Genomic DNA, 20,655 nt, shown 5'->3' with positions numbered 1-20,655 from the left:
AATATGAAGATAAACTACTTAAGTCGACTCTGTCACAATCGGGGATTGGTAGAACGACATGATGTGACTGTGTCTCAACTCACTTGTGCAGAGACATGTTTTCTTGGTCTTCTACTGTCACCTCAATTTGAATACCGGAATAGTTGTGTGATCTGTAAAAGAGGGACGAAAGATACCAGAGGGAGAGTCAAACTCATAGATAGAAAATAAACGGTTGACTCTAGTTTTTCATGTTAATGCCAAAATCTCGTTAATTTAATGATTACCAAGATTTTCAGCATCTTTACAAGGGTGTTGTCTAAAACTTATAATTTCCAATGTAGTACCAATCTCAATATGTGTATTATTTCCACTGAGTTCTTTGCAAATTTATCATTTATACAGGTATATTCCGTTTTTAAAAAAATCAATGCATATATATTGAATGGTAACATCAGACCAGTATTCAGCACTTTTGTGTTTGTCATTTATAAATTATAAATACATTTTCTGAAAATTTCATGTTTATATAAGATTTGCATTTTTTGTGAAAAAAAGACACACCCCTGTTTTAGTTACAAAGTCCCGTACCTCCAACAGTTTTAATCTTATGTTCACTAAAAAGTGTACAAATCGTTTGTCCATCATATAGCATATTAATCTATTGCAATAAAAAATCATAATATTTCATAAAATTTGTAAATTTAGCTAACTAAGTCCTTATATTTGAATAAAGTAACATTCGTTTATAGTGGAAAATTGTTTTAAGGTTGAATAAGCTACACTTAAAATTTGCTCGCCGGTCCCATTCTGTGATTACCATTAGATAACTCTGGTTCATTTGCCAATCAATCCATCATCAAGAGAAGATAATTTATCGTTCATAGTCTTTTTCAAAAATGATGAACGCTTCTTTATATTGGTATGTAATCATTTTAAACGTTTCAAATTTATGAAATTATATTCGTACATCAATGTTTTTGATACACCAATAACAAAAACTGAAATATATTGAATGTATACATTCAAAATTATACCAGAAACGTAAACTTAATTATAAAATAATCAACCTGTTAAGGGGAGAGAATACTCGCATAACTTTTTCGAATTGGCACATAATTCAACGGAATGTCACTCTTGCATACAAATGGCACATCAATAGAATTAATTAACTGCGCAATCGTGCTCCAACTTCAATGATGATTCTGAATTATAAATATAACCAAAAGTTGTTAATCTATAGATAGTGAAGACTAATGAAAGCTAACCCACTGTAAAAATATTTCTTTGCAATTTTTTAAAACTATCTAAGGAAAATGATCGAGTCACTTGACTTTCAAAGCTCAAAATTAATGTTTTTACACAATATTTGAATAAAGTAGTTAAAGATTATTCGCTTCTCAAAGTGTAAGACGCAATAAAAATCGTATGCTTGCACCATCCTACCGAAATACGGATTTAATTAAGTCCTGAACATTTCGATATTTCTCCGTATATTTATAACAAAACCTGTTTAACCAAATCACAAGTACGTGTTAAGATCCGACTAAATACCTATTTCCCAATATGGTCAGGTAAAATTGCTATATCATAAGAAACAACTACTATGTTAAGTTTCGTTCTCAGGTTAAGGTACATGTGGACGCTGTACAGACAGACAGACGGACGCCGAACATTTGTATACCATAATACGTCCCGTTGGCATTTTGACGGGCCTATAAAAATTGTCCACTAATTTTCTCTACGGTAGCATATCTTTTTCTCTTTTGTATAATGTTTACATGTCACTGTTAATACGCTTGTCCATGTTCATTTTATAAGCCTTGTACGTTTGATAACTATTCATGCTTTACTGACTAAATACGCATTTGATATGTATGTACGATTTTTACGAATAAACTGATAAAGCCTTTTTGTGTTCATGCGGCATAAAGCCACTACAATCAATCAATCAATCACAAATTGGTTAACCAATATAAGATATATCTTGGCCTCAACTCATACGCAATATGTTTACGCAGTTTTATATATTTAAATACTAGAATTGTTGTATTATGAGGCTGGTATTATCGGTTTCCTTGTTAATTATGGTTTATTCCCGATTGTGACATTTTGACTAAGTGTGTATGTGCATGGTAGGAGGCGATTACCTTGTCGAAGTACCTTTGGGAGCTCATGCATTTCACATTTTGTTTGTTTCTTTGATATGCTTTAATCAATGAGATCTGAACATCGGTAAACGACTATTGTTTATACTTGACCGTTTTTGGACATTTTTTGCGAAATTTTTGTTTTTTGTTCTCTTCAAGATCGTATTTATTTATTCTATTATCTGGTTTTATTCGACAACAGCAATAGCGTAACAACTTGGAAGCCATATAGCTTTGATGATTTTTTTTAAAGCACTAGTCGATGCCAATGCCGATGAACCTTTAGTCCCTGAGAGAATCAACATTTTGGTAGACAGTTTTTTTCGTGACATGAATTATAAATAATATATAAATAAATATATTGTTTCAAACAGTTAGGTTTTCATTTAAGGGCATACATTACAGTTTTGATCCCGCATTTACATTTTGATAAACAAAAATCAATATAGACGATTTTATTACCTGATTAAATCAAATATGTAAATTGAGGACGAAATTTTGTATATTTGCTCGAAATTTGGATTAGTGGCCGTATTTATCTTTCAAAAGAAAGACATAACCTTTTTATCCTTTTAAAAGATAAACACAAATTGTTTTTTGTTAAATAATTTGTAATTTCTGTATTTTATAAGAATCCTAAAAATTTATACATTTTATATTCAGAAATATCTCATTTTTATCAAATGTTCATGAATGTAGAAAAAAACATAATTTTTTGCTGTATATTTGTCAAAGGAGAAGGTTCAGTAAGACCCCTTTTTGGCCCTAAAATATAGCAGTTTTACAAAATTGTGAAAATGTAATCTATCAGCAAGTTATTGGAAAGTATAATGCTTCTGCTACATAAATATGGGCCTTTTTTTTGACAATACAATGTACATATATCGGATCTAGCATCAAAAAGTCATGCTAAATTACTGAAATCTTCACAATTTTTGCATTTTTGTTAAATTCTAGACGGTTTCTGTCTTAAATGAAAGTGGCCACATTCGTGTTCATTCTTAATATTGAAATGTAAATTGTATTTAATGATAATACATAACATATATAAAGGTTGAGGATGGACACGGATGCGTATTAAATGACTAAATCAGTTAGAATCTTTCACATAAACTTATCGAATCAATTGAAATAGACACTTAAGTGTTTAAAAAGTGTCCAAAATCTTTCTAAAGATGAACCTGATATTTGAGGCCAAAATCGACCCTTACTGGACCTACTCCTTTAAAAAAAATGCACTTTTTACGTTTTCATGAAAATTGGCACACCTAATCTTCTTGCCTAATCAAACCGAATGGGATGTTAAAAAAGAGGGGTCCATGAACTCGTTTTCAAATTAAATAAGGTAGCAATACACAGTTAGGAAAAAAAACTTAAAATTGACACTCATAATTTTTAAACACCCTCTTTCCCCTCCTGTCTAACAAAGAAGGCTTAATATGTGTGTTATGCATGTATATACTTATAGAAAGAGAATCTTCCATATAGATTTGATTTATAATGGTCATAAGGGTGAAATATAATCCCTTTTCAATCAATTACAGTGATACCTTTCCTGAATCTATAGGTTTATATCAATCAAGTGGTCAAAAAAAAAAAATCCTATCAAAAATTTGAATTTTCGAAAAAACTAAGGATTTTCTTATCCCAGTCATAGATTACCTTAGCCGTATTTGGCACAACTTTTTGGAATTTTGGATCCTCAATGCTCTTCAACTTTGTACTTGTTTGGCTTTATGAATATTTTGATATGAGCGTCACTGATGAGTCTTATGTAGACGAAACGCGCGTCTGGCGTACTAAATTATAATCCTGGTACCTTTGATAACTACTTAACAGGCATAGATTGTCTGAGCCGTATTTTGGCACAACTTTTCGAAATTTTGTCCACTGATAGGGGACATAAAATTGCTGTGATCATTATAATATTGTCTCATTCATAATATCTCCTAATGCTCCTTTTTTAATTGTAATTGTTGTAGGAAAGGAGGTTTTGAAATGTTGAATAAATTAAAAATTGCATACAACTTTTTTAGAAAGTATTTATTTGGGATATTCACTTATACTACAATGTTTTAAATTTTATGTATCATTTTCACCAAAATCTTTGACATGGACCAATTACTGTCCCTTGATCCTTTAGAAGTTGCACAAAATTTGTTTTTAATGATCTTAATGACAGTTGACATAACTCAAAAGCATGAACAATACTCTAGAAAAAAAAAAGTCAATAAATAAAGTAGTTCACAGGCAAAAAGATTCTATATTTTATTTTATTTTTTTTAAATTTTACGTTTCAACGTCACTTTTAAGCAAACCTTTCAGGCTGTTTTGTAGCAGCCAGTTTTTATTGGTGGATGAATCCGGATTTTCCGGGAGAAAAACAATGACCTTCGATAGGAAAACTGATAATCCTAGTCAATTAAGATTGGAGTTAAGGTTAGAACTCACAACCTCAGTTTTTACTGGCTAGTGATTACAGTAAAAACAACTTACACCACTTGGCCCCCAAGTCCCCTTAATTCTATATTTAAAGCCTTCCCGTTGTCTTTCTTAAATGATTGACTAACGTGATAGTGAATAATTGATTATGACATAAATTTTATTTGCCTGTTAAAAGGGGTGTAAAATACGAAAAAGACAATAAAAACTTAGTAGTTGAAGAGAAAACATTCCATGAAACACTACACAGTATAAGAAAGACTGTAGAACATAAACTCCATCAAAAACCAGAGTGATCTCAAGAGCTTTGGAAGAGTAAGCAGATCTTGCTCAATTTTTGATTCTAAATGCTCTTCAATTTCACTCTTTGAAGTCTGTTTAACTCTTTTGATTAGAATGACTGATTGATTGTTTGCGTTTTAAGGCCTCTTTTAATGGTTTTTTGGTGGCAGCCAGTTTTGATTGGTGGAGGAAGCTGGGATGTTCAGTGAAAAAGCACTGACCTTTGATAGGAAAACTGACAATTAGAGTTGAGTTTGACTTGACTAGTGATTACAGTAGTAGACTATATAGACCACTTGGCCAACAAGGTCCCTTCTCTTGATTAAGAGGTCACAGAATCTTTTGTAGAAGAAATGCCCTATCAGTGTAAGAAAAATTAATCCTTATGAAAAAGTTCTGACAAGTATATAGTAAATAGCATCCACTTTTGAATTGTATTTTTAACATTGTTGGTTTGCAAAAGTCTTCCTGTGGAAGTTGGATAAATAGAGTTTTCAAATGACCAGTTTTGTTAAATAATAGAATCTGCAACTTATATTCCATCTGACTGTAAAAGCAGGAAACCCACATCAATGTTCACAGATATAATTTGGTTTTTGTTTGTTTGTTTGGTTGATTTCTTATTAAGATTGAATCAACAAATAGCTTATTTTTATTCTGTATATAAGACCTTGGAGTTTAAAATTTCATTTTTTTATTTTTGCATCATAAAATCTGTACAAGGTTTTGAATTTTGTTTATCTCTTGTTGTGTCCAAGTGTTCTTTGGGAAGGAATCTTGAACAGTGGACCTGAAATGACAAAAATAAAATATGACAGTATATCTTCTGTTATATAATACACACACACACATGTATAAATTTGTAATTTTAAAACGTCTTACCAAAACAAAAGAACATACCTTATAAAACAATTTCAAAAATAAATATGTGTCCATAGAACACTGATGCGCCACTTGCACTATCATTTTCTATGTTCATTGGACCGTGAAATAGGGGTCAAAAATCTGATTTGGCATTAAAATCATAAAGATCATATTATAGGGAACATGTACTAGGTTTAATGCTGATTGGACTTTAACTTCATCAAAAACTACCTTGACCAAAAACTTTAACCTGAAGCGGGACAGATGAACAATAGATGAACGACGGATGCACAGACCTAAAAACATAATGCCCCTAAATGGGACATAAAAATAACATAATCATTCCAAACAACTGAGAAAACTGCAGATCGAAGATGTCCACCATTATCTTAATAAGTAGATGTGGTATGATTGCCAATGAGACAACTCTCCACAAGAGACCAAATGGCATACAAGTAATTAGCTATATAAATTGTACTTCTTTCAACATTGAAAATAAATCCATTTGGCACAGCAAGCTATAAAATGCCTCAAAATGACAATGTAAAACACATATTTATTAGAAAAGTAGCAATTATTTAACAACTTACATATTAAAACTGGAGTCTTGTGTGTACTCCATGTCATCTACAGTTCTCTGATCTAAACTCTCTTCTACTTGGTCCTCAGGTGTTGTATCTCCTAACCTTAAACTGCCATAGGTAATGTTACAACCTGGTATACAACCAATCGGAAACTCATTCCAGTTTACATGGTCTAAAAGAAATAATAAACTGTTAACACAGAGAAATGTCTTTTTGAAATTATGATAGCGTAATGCAAATGTTGTATTTTTTAAAAAGACAAAATTTAAAGATATAAACTATGCAAACATTCAGAGTCAATGAACCATGACTGAAGGTGTAGGGCCAAATAACTGTCATGGAAATGAGAAATCCAAAAACTTATATAACTGCAAAGTATTTACCATTAACTTATAACATAAGTGGTAAGCAGAAAGTGAACATTTTGACAAATTTGTGTGTAACAAGTTCAATGAAATGAGACATCAACATTACAGCATTATATAAAACCCAAAATTTCTAGAAATGTTAATAAAAGTAGGTTTGTTGAAATTTTACACTTTAAGACTCCAAGGGAATCCATGTTATAAAATATATTCAGATTTTCAGGGTTCTCGTTAAGACGCGTATACGCGTCCTGGACGCATGAAAATCGAGCTGGACGCGTCATTTTTGAAACCCGTGAGTCCCTGGGACGCGTCCTGATTGTATCCCCGGAGTCCCAGAAACATCGTTTTGCCTAGAAGATTAATGATATGACATTGTTTTGACAAGAAACTAAACCGGAAGTCGATGTCAAAACATCGATGTGATGCGTAGATCAATATTTTTGACAGCTGATAGATTTATAATTTACATAATTTACATTGTCTGCATGGTTGAACAAGCCAATGAACGGCGATCATGAGACATTTCTCAAATTGAAAAGTAAAAATTCTTTGCAAACTATATTTTTTAAATACAAATGCATGACTGTACCTTAAATGAATTGAATATTAATCCAAACTAAATTATGAAAAGCAGAATAATCCAGAAAATAAATGAATTGCTTGACCACATGGTTTGTTTTGTTTACAAATATGTCACATGATCATTTTAGGCGGGAAAAATACTTGGGGAAACACCTAAGTAACAGACAACTCTGTCTGGATATTTATAGACATTAAAAATAAACAGATGATATGGTTGTGCCATGAAAGTAGTAAAACTTGGTGTATAAATTCAATCTACACTAATTTAATTGGGAAAAGGGGTTTGAGGGGAAGGGGTTAATTTGTAATTTTTTTTTTTTTTAATTTTAATAAATTGTGGTAACTAAAAATGACAAGACAAATTCTTTAACTGGGTTTATTATTGAATAGTCCATTCATATAAAAAAACAAAAAACAAACTAAAACCCTACCTATCGCCCTGATCTTTTTAAGAGAATTCTGGCTTTGGCAAACAAATTTTTTTTTCAATGTGGCCCCACATCAAGGATATGATATAGACCCAGAAAGAAGTCTGTTACATGTATATTTTGAACAATAACTATTAAGAGGTCATATTTTTTATTGATTTAATAAAATCTACCAACCCGACACGCATGGTTTAAGTTGTATTTCGTCAAATTTCATTATTTTATGACACAAAAAAAATACATTGCATCCTGGACTCATCAAAATCTTTTGGGACTCACCATTTCTAAAAGTGATGAGTCCCAGGACTCACCATGAAAAATTCCTAGTGAGAACCCTGATTTTTATGAATTACCAGTTATATTATAAAATCAATTTATTATTTATAACAAAATGATCAGAGGCATGTTAACGTACACCCTCAATCGTACCAATTAAGAGGCATATAAATTGTTATAAAAGTTTTACCTGTAAATAATTTCCATGATGATTCCAAACTGATTTCTTTTGCTTCACCTACTGGCAAATCTTTAACAAAGAAAATCATTCACAAATTGTTACAAATACATTTCATAAATGAGTATACATAAAATAATTATTTAGTTTTTATTTATTTGTCTAAAATTATTGTGACCTTATTAGAATTTGCACTTTGAAGATTTTTTTAATTGTGTTTTTTTTTAGTTATATGGCATGTAACAGCCTTGAGCTGCAAAGGAGATGTTTGTACAACACATTAGTGCATGAAGGAAATCAGGCTTATTAAAACATTTGTTGCTATGTCTGGGTTTATAATTATATACTTTCTTTTTTTATGGTAGCACTCTGCATGACTTCTTTCGCATCATACTCTCTCTAGATATTCATTGATTGATGGTGTTTAATGCCACTCTCAGCACTATTCGTAGATTTTGGCACCAGCAGATAACCTCTGACCTTTTGCATGATACTCTTTCTAGCCATTGGTCCAAAACTATTGTCTATATTGTGTGGGGTCAGTTTTTAAGGGTGGAGGAGACTGGAGTGCCAGCAGATAACCTCTGACCTTTTGCATGATACTCTTTCTAGCCATTGGTCCAAAACTATTGTCTATATTGTGTGGGGTCAGTTTTTAAGGGTGGAGGAGACTGGAGTGCCAGCAGATAACCTCTGACCTTTTGCATGATACTCTTTCTAGCCATTGGTCCAAAACTATTGTCTATATTGTGTGGGGTCAGTTTTTAAGGGTGGAGGAGACTGGAGTGCCAGCAGATAACCTCTGACCTTTTGCATGATACTCTTTCTAGCCATTGGTCCAAAACTATTGTCTATATTGTGTGGGGTCAGTTTTTAAGGGTGGAGGAGACTGGAGTGCCAGCAGATAACCTCTAACCTTTTGCATGATACTCTTTCTAGCCATTGATCCAAAACTATTGTCTATATTGTGTGGGGTCAGTTTTTAAGGGTGGAGGAGACTGGAGTGCCAGCAGATAACCTCTGACCTTTTGCATGATACTCTTTCTAGCCATTGATCCAAAACTATTGTCTATATTGTGTGGGGTCAGTTTTTAAGGGTGGAGGAGACTGGAGTGCCAGCAGATAACCTCTGACCTTTTGCATGATACTCTTTCTAGCCATTGATCCAAAACTATTGTCTATATTGTGTGGGGTCAGTTTTTAAGGGTGGAGGAGACTGGAGTGCCAGCAGATAACCTCTGACCTTTTGCATGATACTCTTTCTAGTCATTGATCCAATACTATTGTCTATATTGTGTGGGGTCAGTTTTTAAGGGTGGAGGAGACTGGAGTGCCAGCAGATAACCTCTGACCTTTTGCATGATACTCTGTCTAGCCATTGATCCAAAACTATTGTCTATATTGTGTGGGGTCAGTTTTTAAGGGTGGAGGAGACTGGAGTGCCAGCAGAGAACCTCTGACCTTTTGCATGATACTCTTTCTAGCCATTGGTCCAAAACTATTGTCTATATTGTGTGGGGTCAGTTTTTAAGGGTGGAGGAGACTGGAGTGCCAGCAGATAACCTCTGACCTTTTGCATGATACTCTTTCTAGCCATTGATCCAAAACTATTGTCTATATTGTGTGGGGTCAGTTTTTAAGGGTGGAGGAGACTGGAGTGCCAGCAGATAACCTCTGACCTTTTGCATGATACTCTTTCTAGCCATTGATCCAAAACTATTGTCTATATTGTGTGGGGTCAGTTTTTAAGGGTGGAGGAGACTGGAGTGCCAGAAGATAACCTCTGACCTTTTGCATGATACTCTTTCTAGCCATTGATCCAAAACTATTATTTAATATACATGTATAGCTATTTTGTAAACATACCTTTCACATGGTAAATTTCCTCTTTTTGAATGGATTGTTCATGTGATGAGTAGATATCCATCATTTTTGTCAGTTGATTGGCTTTATTTTCAGGCAGAAGATAGTTAAGATCAAGTTTATGCAGACTGAAAACATAAAATTATTGTCATTATATTTACTTTATCATTGAGAATAATTTTGATTTGTAAGAAGTGTTTGTACATAAACTGCATAAAACAAATCTACAATGCAGAAATTACTTGAAACATCTATAAGATATTTTGATGAGTTAAAATTTCACTTCGCTCATTCTATTGTATCAGTAAGCTGTTATTCAATGACACAAATACTTTACTACATTATAATTTTCTAGTATTTAATTTCTGTTCATAAAATAATAGTGACAAAATATATATAGGAGAAACACAGTCAATACATCGTTAATGTGTTATTCTAATCTTGTTTACTGATATTTTGATTATTCTTGTTTTTAATCTACAAAATAAAACTTTATATAAAATATCATTATCTATTAGTGAATAACCCCACCATTGGATCATTTTCTTAAAATGTGCAAAACAGAATTCATATTTAAATACATGGCAACCAGCTGATAACCATACTTTTGATCTTTAAGGTTATAAAGAACTGACATAAAAGATGTAAATGTTGTTCCACTGCTGATGATTTAATAAATTCTACCAATACTTACAGACACAGTACACTGTATTGGTCCACACTATTCAATACACAATCAAAGTACTCCACTATTTTGTTTGAACATCCTGCAATGACATATCAATGAATACTTCGTTTGACATTGAAAATATTATTCATTCCAAACATGCCTCAACAAAAATATCTACTGAACTGGCATTTTGTGTTGTTGTAATTACTAAAAATCTATTTCATTTTTCATGTGTACTAATCAATTCATGTTTTGTATCATATTTAAGTGTTTCAGGATGCCTATTTAAACTGTGATCACCAGCAAAGCATCTAAAATTACTTTTTTTTTTTATCATTTTCATTATTATGAATGTATGTTGAAATATAGACAATGTAACCTGAAAAGAGGCAATCATTTTAAAAGTGCTAGGCCTACAGGTGAGGGCAAAATAAATCAAGATTGATTTGTATTTAACACCGCTTTAAACACTATTGTGTTAATTCGTGGCGGTAAGTTTTTGTTGGAAGAGAAAGTCAGATTGCCCAGAGATAATTACCCTAAATCTCATTGGAAATAAGAAGATTTGGTATGATTACCTATGAGACAACTATTAACTTAATAATGATTTATGTCAGTTATCAAATGTGGAAGTTTTGCAAATTTTCCATTACTAAATATTTTCAACAACAAAACCCTGAAACACCATATGGTTCAAAAATCAACAAAGTTCGTCTTTATGCCGTAGAAAAATAGGATTTTTCGCTTAATCTTCAGATTTAGTAATAGAGTGACTTACCGGTATCAGCCAGCTGGTAAAGAAATGATGAAATAATTCCATGGCAACCATCTGTAACAGGTAAACACTTCAGCATGGATAGTGTCAAACCATACTGGTGATAAATCTTAAGAACTGGGTGCCAGAATGATAAAGTGTCTTCTGGAATAAAAATAAAAAATTGAAAGTACCATACACAAAAATGTATAATATGTACACATGATGTATCCAACTTCAATAAACAACAATTCCTTTTACATATTTTATAAGTATTTTTCTTACAATTGCAGTACTTTAAATGTACTGTCCCATTGTTCTTATTCTCCACAAGTCTAGAAAGATGAAAAATAAACAATCCTATATGTTTGCCTTCAGCGCATTTTTTTCACTATGATAAATCGTGTTTTATACATATTGATATATTTTGTGTTTTAACCACACCTTTAAGCACTGCTTTCGGGCTTTTTTTGTGGCAGCCAGTTTTTATTGGTGAGGAAGCCTGAGTGCCTGGATAAAAACCACAATCCTAGCCAATTAAGATTGGAGTCAAGTGCACCTGCATGAGCAGGATTCGAAATTTCACAACCTTAGTGTTGACTGGCTAGTGATTACAGCAGTAATTACTTAGACCACTCAGCCAATGAGGCCCCTAACTATGTTTTAAAATTTCACACAAACCTGCGTCAACATTCTTTTTAACTTGACCTTCAATTATTTTTGACATTGATGTTACAGCTTTCTCCCTGCAATAGAGAAGAAATAATACAATAAGTCAATATCTCATATTAAAAACAAGAAAGTTATCAAAAATAATTATCAAGTAAATAACTACCTGGTATGCATAAAACTAGTGTGAAAAAGAGAGATAAATTTGTGCACTGCCTATCAGAACATTTACAGACAGGATAAGCGATAAAGAGAATAAATGTTGATTTCAATTTGTTTTCAGATCTAGACCAAATATCTATCACACAAAATGGAGAAGTGTAGACTCTTGACAACTTTGTCTCTGGTACACAACAGTTATGGTATCTCGAGCTAATGTGAATTAATTCTCCTTTCAAAAGTTGACATGAAGTTGCATATACAGTAAGAAATTCAAGTACCCAGTCATATCCTCTCTGTGTTTTTGTTATATGTATTTCTGTTAGTATCCATCTGATAAGTTAAACCTTTTTCAACAGATTTTTATAGTTTGTTCTTATGGTGTACTGTTACACCCCTGTCCCAGGTGAAGGGTGGGTTGGGATCTCACTCACATTTTGAACCTTGCCACATTCTCTATGTATGTGCCTGTCCCTAGTCAGGAGCCTGTAATTCAGTGACTGACGTTTGTTGCTGTGTTACACACTTGCTTTTCATTCATTTTTTTGTTCATTAATTAGGCCATTTGAATTGTTTGAATTATTTGTGATTTCTGGGCCTTTTATAGCTACCTATGCTGTATATGCTTTGCTAATTTTTGAAGGCCTTACAGATGGCTGTTGCTTTCTGAGTCATTTGGTCTTTTCTTGAGAGTTGACGTATTGGCAATCATACCACATCTTTTTTTTTATATTAAAATAATACTACATAACCATCTCAACATCAAGAAATCCATTTGCATCTGACCTAAATCATATATATATAAATATATACCTATTGCGTAATAATTCTACTTCTATGTTCTTCAATATCTGTGTTGTCTTACTTCCCCTTTTCTTTGATGTAAGCGTCTTCTGAAATTAATTTGCAAATAAAATTCATCTGCCAAAAGTGTATGCCAACATTTTGTATATAATATATTGTTTTGTGTAAGTTTTAATTTAGCATGAAATATTTGCCACTGGAAATTAAGGAAGTCACAATCAATCAATCATTCTAATTTTAAAAATGGTTAACTCTAAGATTATCTTGGACAAAACCCTTGACCAAGAGGGCTAACAAAGCATGAAATCTAGGAAATAGTGACCTACTTTTATCCTTATGCTGACTTTCTCCACTAGAAACATTGCCATAATATATATTACATTGAATGGTGTAGACTGAGTAGGGACTTCATGGACAAAAATGTCAATTGTTACTGAACCTTATTAAACAAACCTTAATTTTAAAACTATTAAGCATCTCTGTGATATTATCTTTAACTTTGCTGTCTTTTGTATCTTTCATTGGATGGTCTTGTTGATAAGCCATACCCTCCAACTGTTTTTCCCAATATTCATCCTTTAAAAAATATAGTTTAATCATAAAACACTTTTAATACAAAAATAAATATTTTTTTTATGTTAATTTGTTATGCAATATGTAGTGAACTTTTGGTAAAGTTCTTGCTTTTTTTTCCATCAATAAATTGTAATTGAATTGAACACATTGAAATAAACAGTATACAAGTTTGTCACCAGTATACAACGAAGAAAGTTTTACACAAAGAAGTAAATTGTACAAATTGAATTTATACGATTGTCATACAAGTGAGATGTTTAGCTAGCTATTAAACCAGGTTTAATCCACCATTTTCTACATCAGAAAATGCCTGTACCAAGTCAGGAATATGACAGTTGTTGTCCATTGGTTTGATGTGTTTGAGCTTTTGATTTTGACATTTGATTAGGGACATTTTGTTTTGAATTTCCCTAAGTTCAGTATTTTTATGATTTTACCTTTTTTGTACACATTGAAGTAAATTGTACACAATGAAGTTAATTGTAAACAAAGAAGTAAATTGTACACATTGAAGTAAATTGTACACATTGAAGTAAATTGTACACATTGAAGTAAATTGTACACATTGAAGCCAAAAGTATACCAGGATGTCAATTGTAAACAATGAATTAAAGCTGTCTACTTTTGTTAAAATGAGTCATTTAAAATTGTAAGACTGTAACTACAATGTACATATAAGCTATTTCAAGGTACATAGAAAACTTAAACCTGAACTAAGGAAGAAAAGAATTAAAAAGGAAAAAGAAACAAAACATTTTATTCTATTGAAGGAATAAAACAATAAGTTTTTTTTTTTTTTTAACTTTCACTGAAAGTTTAGGATGAATTATATTGCATGAAATTCAGATCATAATTGACTAGTATTGCAAATTTTCTCGCCAAAGTTTGTTGTTCTCTCCGTGCACTTTGGCTTCCTCCACCAATAAAAAATACCACCATGATATAGCCGAAGAGTACTCAGTGGCGGATCCAGAAACTTTCATAAGTGGGGGCCCACTGACTGCCTAAGATGGGGCCTGCTCCAGTCATGCTACAGTGATTCCCTATATAATCAAATTTGTCCCACGATAGCCCCCCCCCCCCCCCCCCCCCCAAAAAAAATAATCTGCCTCTGGTACTGAAATTGGCAAATGCCACTTTGCATCAGTCAATCAACATGCAGTACATGATAAATTACCTTTAACCATTGAATACACCAGTCAGCAGCTGTCTTCAGTAAATCTAATGATGGCAGACGACCATGTGTAGCATCATGTCTTAAGTTCACTATCCATTCTGGAACTCCCAACTGTAAAACAATAGTACGCAATTAATCAAAAATGTAGGAAAACAAATTTCTTGTATTTTGACAGTTCTAGTTAAAAGTTCTAACAAGAGCCAACTGGAATATTTTATAGATACCGTACATGTAAGCTTCAAGTATCAATTTGTTATTTTCAATGCTTCAAATATTTCTGTGTCTAAAGGATATAGTTCCTATTTTGTATAAATGAACATTGTTAGCATAAATTAAAAGGACCAACGACTTAAAGTTTATTAACACAATTTTCAAGTTTTGCAGCGAAAATAAATTTATACATACTCTGTTTACTTTCACTTCTAAAATATAACGTTTTATGGATTGTTAAGGTGGTACCTAACACTACAGGGAGATAACTCTGTAAAGTCAGCTAAACGTTTTAAAAACGTTGTGTTGTAAAAGGAATATTAAGCTTCTCAATTATCAAAATTGGTGTTTGTCAAACTGCTATATAACCAGTGTAATTTTTCTGACAAAATGGTTGGTTCAAAATTTTTGAAATTTTTATATTTTTGTTAAAGGGTCAAAGTAAGTACTTTGACAAAATTTTATGAAAATAAAACGAGCCAAATAAATTTTAGTACAAGTGTTGGGTACCACCTTAAGATCATACCTCTTCTGCAAGTCTGTGAACAGCCTGTATATATACTGCTTCACTTACCTCTCCAGCAAGTCTGTGAACAGCCTGCATATACTGCTTCACTTACCTCTCCAGCAAGTCTGTGAACAGCCTGCATATACTGCTTCACTTACCTCTCCAGCAAGTCTGTGAACAGCCTGTATATACTACTTCACTTACCTCTCCAGCAAGTCTGTGAACAGCCTGCATATACTGCTTCACTTACCTCTCCTGCAAGTCTGTGAACAGCCTGCATATACTGCTTCACTTACCTCTCCTGCAAGTCTGTGAACAGCCTGTATATACTACTTCACTTACCTCTCCTGCAAGTCTGTGAACAGCCTGCATATACTGCTTCACTTACCTCTCCTGCAAGTCTGTGAACAGCCTGCATATACTGCTTCACTTACCTCTCCTGCAAGTCTGTGAACAGCCTGCATATACTGCTTCACTTGGCTTCTTTCTGTTATATGATTCACAAACCTAAGAAAAAATAAATATCAACTGTCAACCAGAATTTAAACTAAAATGTAGAAGTTAGAATAAAATATTTGAAAAACACTCCATTTTGTGAATTATCTCAATAAACATGTAGCGATTTTTCCAATCAAAATCAACATTGTTCTGATACACGCATAATTATAAACAAGAAATGTGAATGAACTCACAAAAAGATTCTTCTGCCTATTGAAGTAAGTTAGATTATCTCCCCTTATTCACATTTGTATATTCCCTCAATGAACATTTATTTGTAAGCTCTTTTTAAATCAAAATCCACATTGTGCTAACACGGGCATGACTATAAACAAGAACTGTGAGTGAACTCACAAAAAGATTCCTTTACCATTGTCTAATGAGAGACTATTACCATATATTACAATATTGAAGACGTTAGAATATCTCCTCTTTTTCAGTTTTGTAAATTGAATCCAAGAAAATTGATTTCCAACAAATAATATTTAATCTACAGAATGCAGCATCCTATTCAGAAATAAAGAAATGTAATAAACCTACCTAATAATGGCTAAGCTGTATGCATTTCTAATAGAATCTTCCATATTCTGACCAGATTTCTTCCCTTCATGTTCATTTATATAAACTTTAATTAGTGCATCTGTACTCTCTACAGCAACAGGCAGAATACATCTTTAAATACAATTCTTATATAAACTACATTTGAACCTCAATAACCAAAATTATTTATACATGTCAACAAAGAGAGTATTTTTTAAACTGGTGTTTTTTTATTATGTAACTTTACTTTGTCCTACTTCAAGTTTTATTTAAAATCGTCAGACGGTGGCATGGAAATTGCTTTCATTTTATATTTTACAATTACAGGTTTCCCATTTCATTTTTATGTGTGTTTTATATATATTTTTATGTGTGTTTATAACTGTTTTTATGTCTAATTGTTGTTACTCATTAATCAAAAAATCTAAATATAGACATGTCACACATGTACATTTGTACCATCATAATATTAATGAATATCAAATTACAGAGTGTGGCCATAAGTCACTTGAGATTTTTCGCTTTATATTGATATACATGTATAAAACTACATTTTTTCAAAACCACATTTTCGGTTTGATTTTAGGCAACTTGGTACTAATAGAAGCAGAATTCTCACAGGTTTATTTGATGATTGGTATAAATATATTTTTTTGTGGATCATTTTCATTTTTTCACAAGATAAACACAAATATTACTTTCTGTTCAGAAATCGCTATATTTTCAACCTAGTTAAATTATAAAAATTTATTGTATGTGTTCACATTAAAAGAAAACAAAAACACCTGAAGTCAAAACTATAACCAAATAAACAAACATACTTTTGACAATTTTGCACCTTTTGAGGCCTTGTTGATAAAAATCCAACCATAAATGCCCTCAAAATATTTTTTTGAAAAATGTGTTTTTATATGAGATATATATCATGTATATAGCAAAAAAATGCAGGTGATGAATACTTTCAGCCAGGTACTGTACATACATGACATATATACATTGATGTAATTAAAGAAGTATGTAATAAATTATAAAATATGACAATATTAAAAGTGTAGCAACAGCATGCTTTCCATATCAGGAAGTTCAGACATTTTTTAAAACTGTCAACAATTTTTGATATTGTATAATAACTTGTTTCTATAATAAAGCAGGCTATTTTACTAAATTCATAAAGTTCTTGAAGTTAAGTCCTTTTCTAGACAAGACTTCTTTTTGGCCCCCTGTTCATGTGTTTTCTTGCTTATTCTGCCAACAAAAACTGTCAACAAAATGGGATTCATAAGGAAGTCTTTCTGGTATATATATGTTATTTACTTGTTGTGTATAATTACACTATTCAATATTAAAAGGGAGAGTATACTTGCATACCTGCTTTTCCAAACATTGATTCTTGCTAAGGCTTGTTTTTGTGCAGAGGTACATCCACCAAATAACCCATGGTACACTGCCTCAAATTCACAACTGTTGATATATGATAAATACATTATATACCAAAATAAATTACATACATTTTTACTGTTTATTATCCTAATGTTAAAACTCTTTGTGTAAAAATGGATCATTACACATGTGAGGAAACAACTACTTATGTTATCTGGTTATCATTTAGCAATTCAGATTTTTTTTAAATTTCGGGAGCCCAATGCTCTTCAACTTCATGTACAAAAAATGTAAGTGCTTGATTAAGCCTTTTAACCTTTTTAGTTTATTGTTCACTAATGTTACAAATATGAAGAATCTTATTACAATTTTTAACGTATTTAGTTGTTTTGCGGGAAAGTCAGTGGCAGGGGAAAAGGTTATAAGTGTCACTGGTGAAAGATTCATGTGTTTTGTAAGGGGAACACCCCTATCCAGGAAATATTGTATTCGCCCTGGAGTATATAAGCAGGTGAGGAATATCCCAATATTTGGGTTCTGTCAGTATTTTTGGATAAAGAAAACCAGTTAACAAGCAGAGGAACATTACAAGGTCATGGCTGTAAGTTATCTGTATCTGTATTTCCCACTTCTGAATATGGATGGGAACTAGATCACAGATTCCTTTCAGCTATTGTGTGTGACAGGTTGGTCTGCTCTGCGCATAAGTTATTACGCTTGCTGAGGAATGCTGATTTAAACACCTCAATTGTAATGACGCACACTGCAGAGTCCTCCAGATCATTCCAATCTACTGCAGTGCGCACAACAATAGAGTTTTTGAACTAGTCAGTCTTACTATTTGGAACTATGACTGCTCGTTTGTTGTTGCAGTCTTGTCGGTTTATAATGTTCTTAACCATGTTAATAACAAAGTTATTATATGTTGTTGCTCTGATTTGTCATTTAGGTCTATGGAATTTAATTAGGTCATGTGTAGGTAGTCTGGAGGTAGAAATGGTATTTTCCCCAATACAGAGGAATATAACATTGCAAGGACAACTTGTACTGTGTACAAGTGGGTCTAACATAGGAAGTTGGCAGGGCAGTCTGTCGCACTCGGAGGACAGAATGTACCAGTACATCTCCTGTCAATTGTATTTTCATAAAACTTCCGCCGAATAGAGTCAAAGAGGGTTCAGAATAAATCATGAGTACAGACAAATAAAGAAATCAATACGATTCAGAATCCCAAAAAGGAATAAAATTTTCAAATAAAAAAAAATGTATTTCACCATACATTAGAATAGTGAATATTTTGACCGAAACATGTGACTCTGATCTAAATTATAGTAGTAGATATATTTTTCTGTTTATTGTTTAACTTTACCTATTAATCCATGGAACGATTACACTGTTTGAAGGACCTTGCATGCTTGAAGCACCCACGTTGGATTGCAGAAAAATATCAGAGAACTAAATTTGTAGAGGGGAAAGTGACGACTATTTTGTTATTTTCTTTTCTTTTCTTTTCTTTTCTATTCTAAAACGTATGTCCTTCTATTTTCGGAACACCTCTTCGATGACCTATGTAAAGGCACTGGCTACGGTTACATCAAAATGTAACAATAATCAAAAAGTAATTATTAATATTTGGAGACTTATTGCGGCCGGAATGCAGGATTGGGTAAGTCTTAAGAAACTGGATAATTATGAATGTAACAATAATATTTGTGTCCGTACGCAAGGTATTGTTACGTTAGATTTATTGAACATTAACCTTCTATATTTTTTGCCCAATTCTTCGAAATTATTAATTATTATTATTATAACTATAATTATTATTGCAAAATATAGTTCAATGTCGATGTTAAGATTTTTTTTCACCTGAAGCATTGCAGACATTGAAAGTTTATATAACGGATTTCTTGTCAGTAAATTGAGATTAAACAAACTCAAATTTCCCAACCTTACAGTAGTTTTAAGAGAGACATAAACACGCTGATCCCTGTGTGGATATGTCTCTGGTTTTAAGACAATTTGATTTTTGTCGTTTAGCATGGCATTTTTATGTGCTCTCAGTGGACTGATCGTGGGGGAAACTCGAAAAATACTTTTCAAAAACGTCACCAGTGTCATCAGTGTCTGATGAACCAGGGGTATGTCAAAGAACGTCTCGTCCTTTTTGTAAAAAGTTAACCGGAGGTAACCGTGGGGCAAGACCTTGTTGATAAATATTCTGTATCAACTGTACAAATAATGCACGATGGTCTTGAAGTATAGATTCTATGTTGTTTATCATCTTTTCTTTGTTGATAATTTTTTTTGTCATACTGATTAAGATTATAACGCAATGTTGACTGTTGTACCCCTATTTCTGTCAGTTTACCTATTACATTTGTTTGTTTTGTTCAAACATCTTTGTCAATACAAATGAATTTTCAGCGACTGTCATACTAGTGAGAGGTTTAGCTAGCTATACAACCAGGATTAATCCACCATTTTTTACATAAGGAAATGCATGTAACAATGCTGGAATATGGCCGTTGTTTTCCATTCGTTGGATGTGTTTGAGGTTTTGATTTTGCCATTTTATTAAGGACTTTCCGATTTGAACTTTTCTTGAAGTTTGGTATTTTCACTATTTTACTTTAAAAAAAACTTGGAATTCACTTTCCGCTGGAAGAAAAAATCACAAAAGATTCTTTTCTCCTTTGGTAATGACATAATTATGG

General features: G+C 32.4%; 2 protein-coding genes across 2 annotated transcripts; both read right to left on the bottom strand.

The window, feature by feature from the left end:
• Positions 1 to 5,524: 5,524 nt before the first annotated feature.
• On the bottom strand, positions 5,525 to 10,118 carry LOC134687226 (uncharacterized). Its single transcript, XM_063547356.1, has 4 exons — positions 10,000 to 10,118; positions 8,146 to 8,205; positions 6,308 to 6,473; positions 5,525 to 5,643 (listed from the first exon to the last, which is right to left on the bottom strand). Exons 1-4 carry the CDS (start codon positions 10,061 to 10,063, stop codon positions 5,559 to 5,561), a joined length of 375 nt encoding a protein of 124 aa, XP_063403426.1. The 5' UTR covers positions 10,064 to 10,118; the 3' UTR covers positions 5,525 to 5,558.
• A 568-nt stretch (positions 10,119 to 10,686) lies between these two features.
• Positions 10,687 to 19,415, bottom strand: LOC134687829 (ribosomal biogenesis protein LAS1L-like). The gene is made up of 10 exons (XM_063548288.1): positions 19,311 to 19,415; positions 17,930 to 18,022; positions 16,562 to 16,693; positions 15,958 to 16,030; positions 14,806 to 14,916; positions 13,506 to 13,628; positions 13,062 to 13,141; positions 12,102 to 12,166; positions 11,445 to 11,585; positions 10,687 to 10,763 (listed from the first exon to the last, which is right to left on the bottom strand). The coding sequence occupies exons 1-10, from the start codon at positions 19,352 to 19,354 to the stop codon at positions 10,687 to 10,689; spliced, it is 939 nt and encodes a 312-aa protein (XP_063404358.1). The 5' UTR covers positions 19,355 to 19,415.
• Between the last annotated feature and the right edge of the window lie 1,240 nt (positions 19,416 to 20,655).

The sequence above is a fragment of the Mytilus trossulus genome, chromosome 10 (assembly GCF_036588685.1).
Source record: "Mytilus trossulus isolate FHL-02 chromosome 10, PNRI_Mtr1.1.1.hap1, whole genome shotgun sequence".
In the NCBI taxonomy this organism is placed as follows: Eukaryota; Metazoa; Mollusca; class Bivalvia; order Mytilida; family Mytilidae; genus Mytilus; species Mytilus trossulus.
This window is presented reverse-complemented; position numbering and strand designations above follow the sequence as displayed.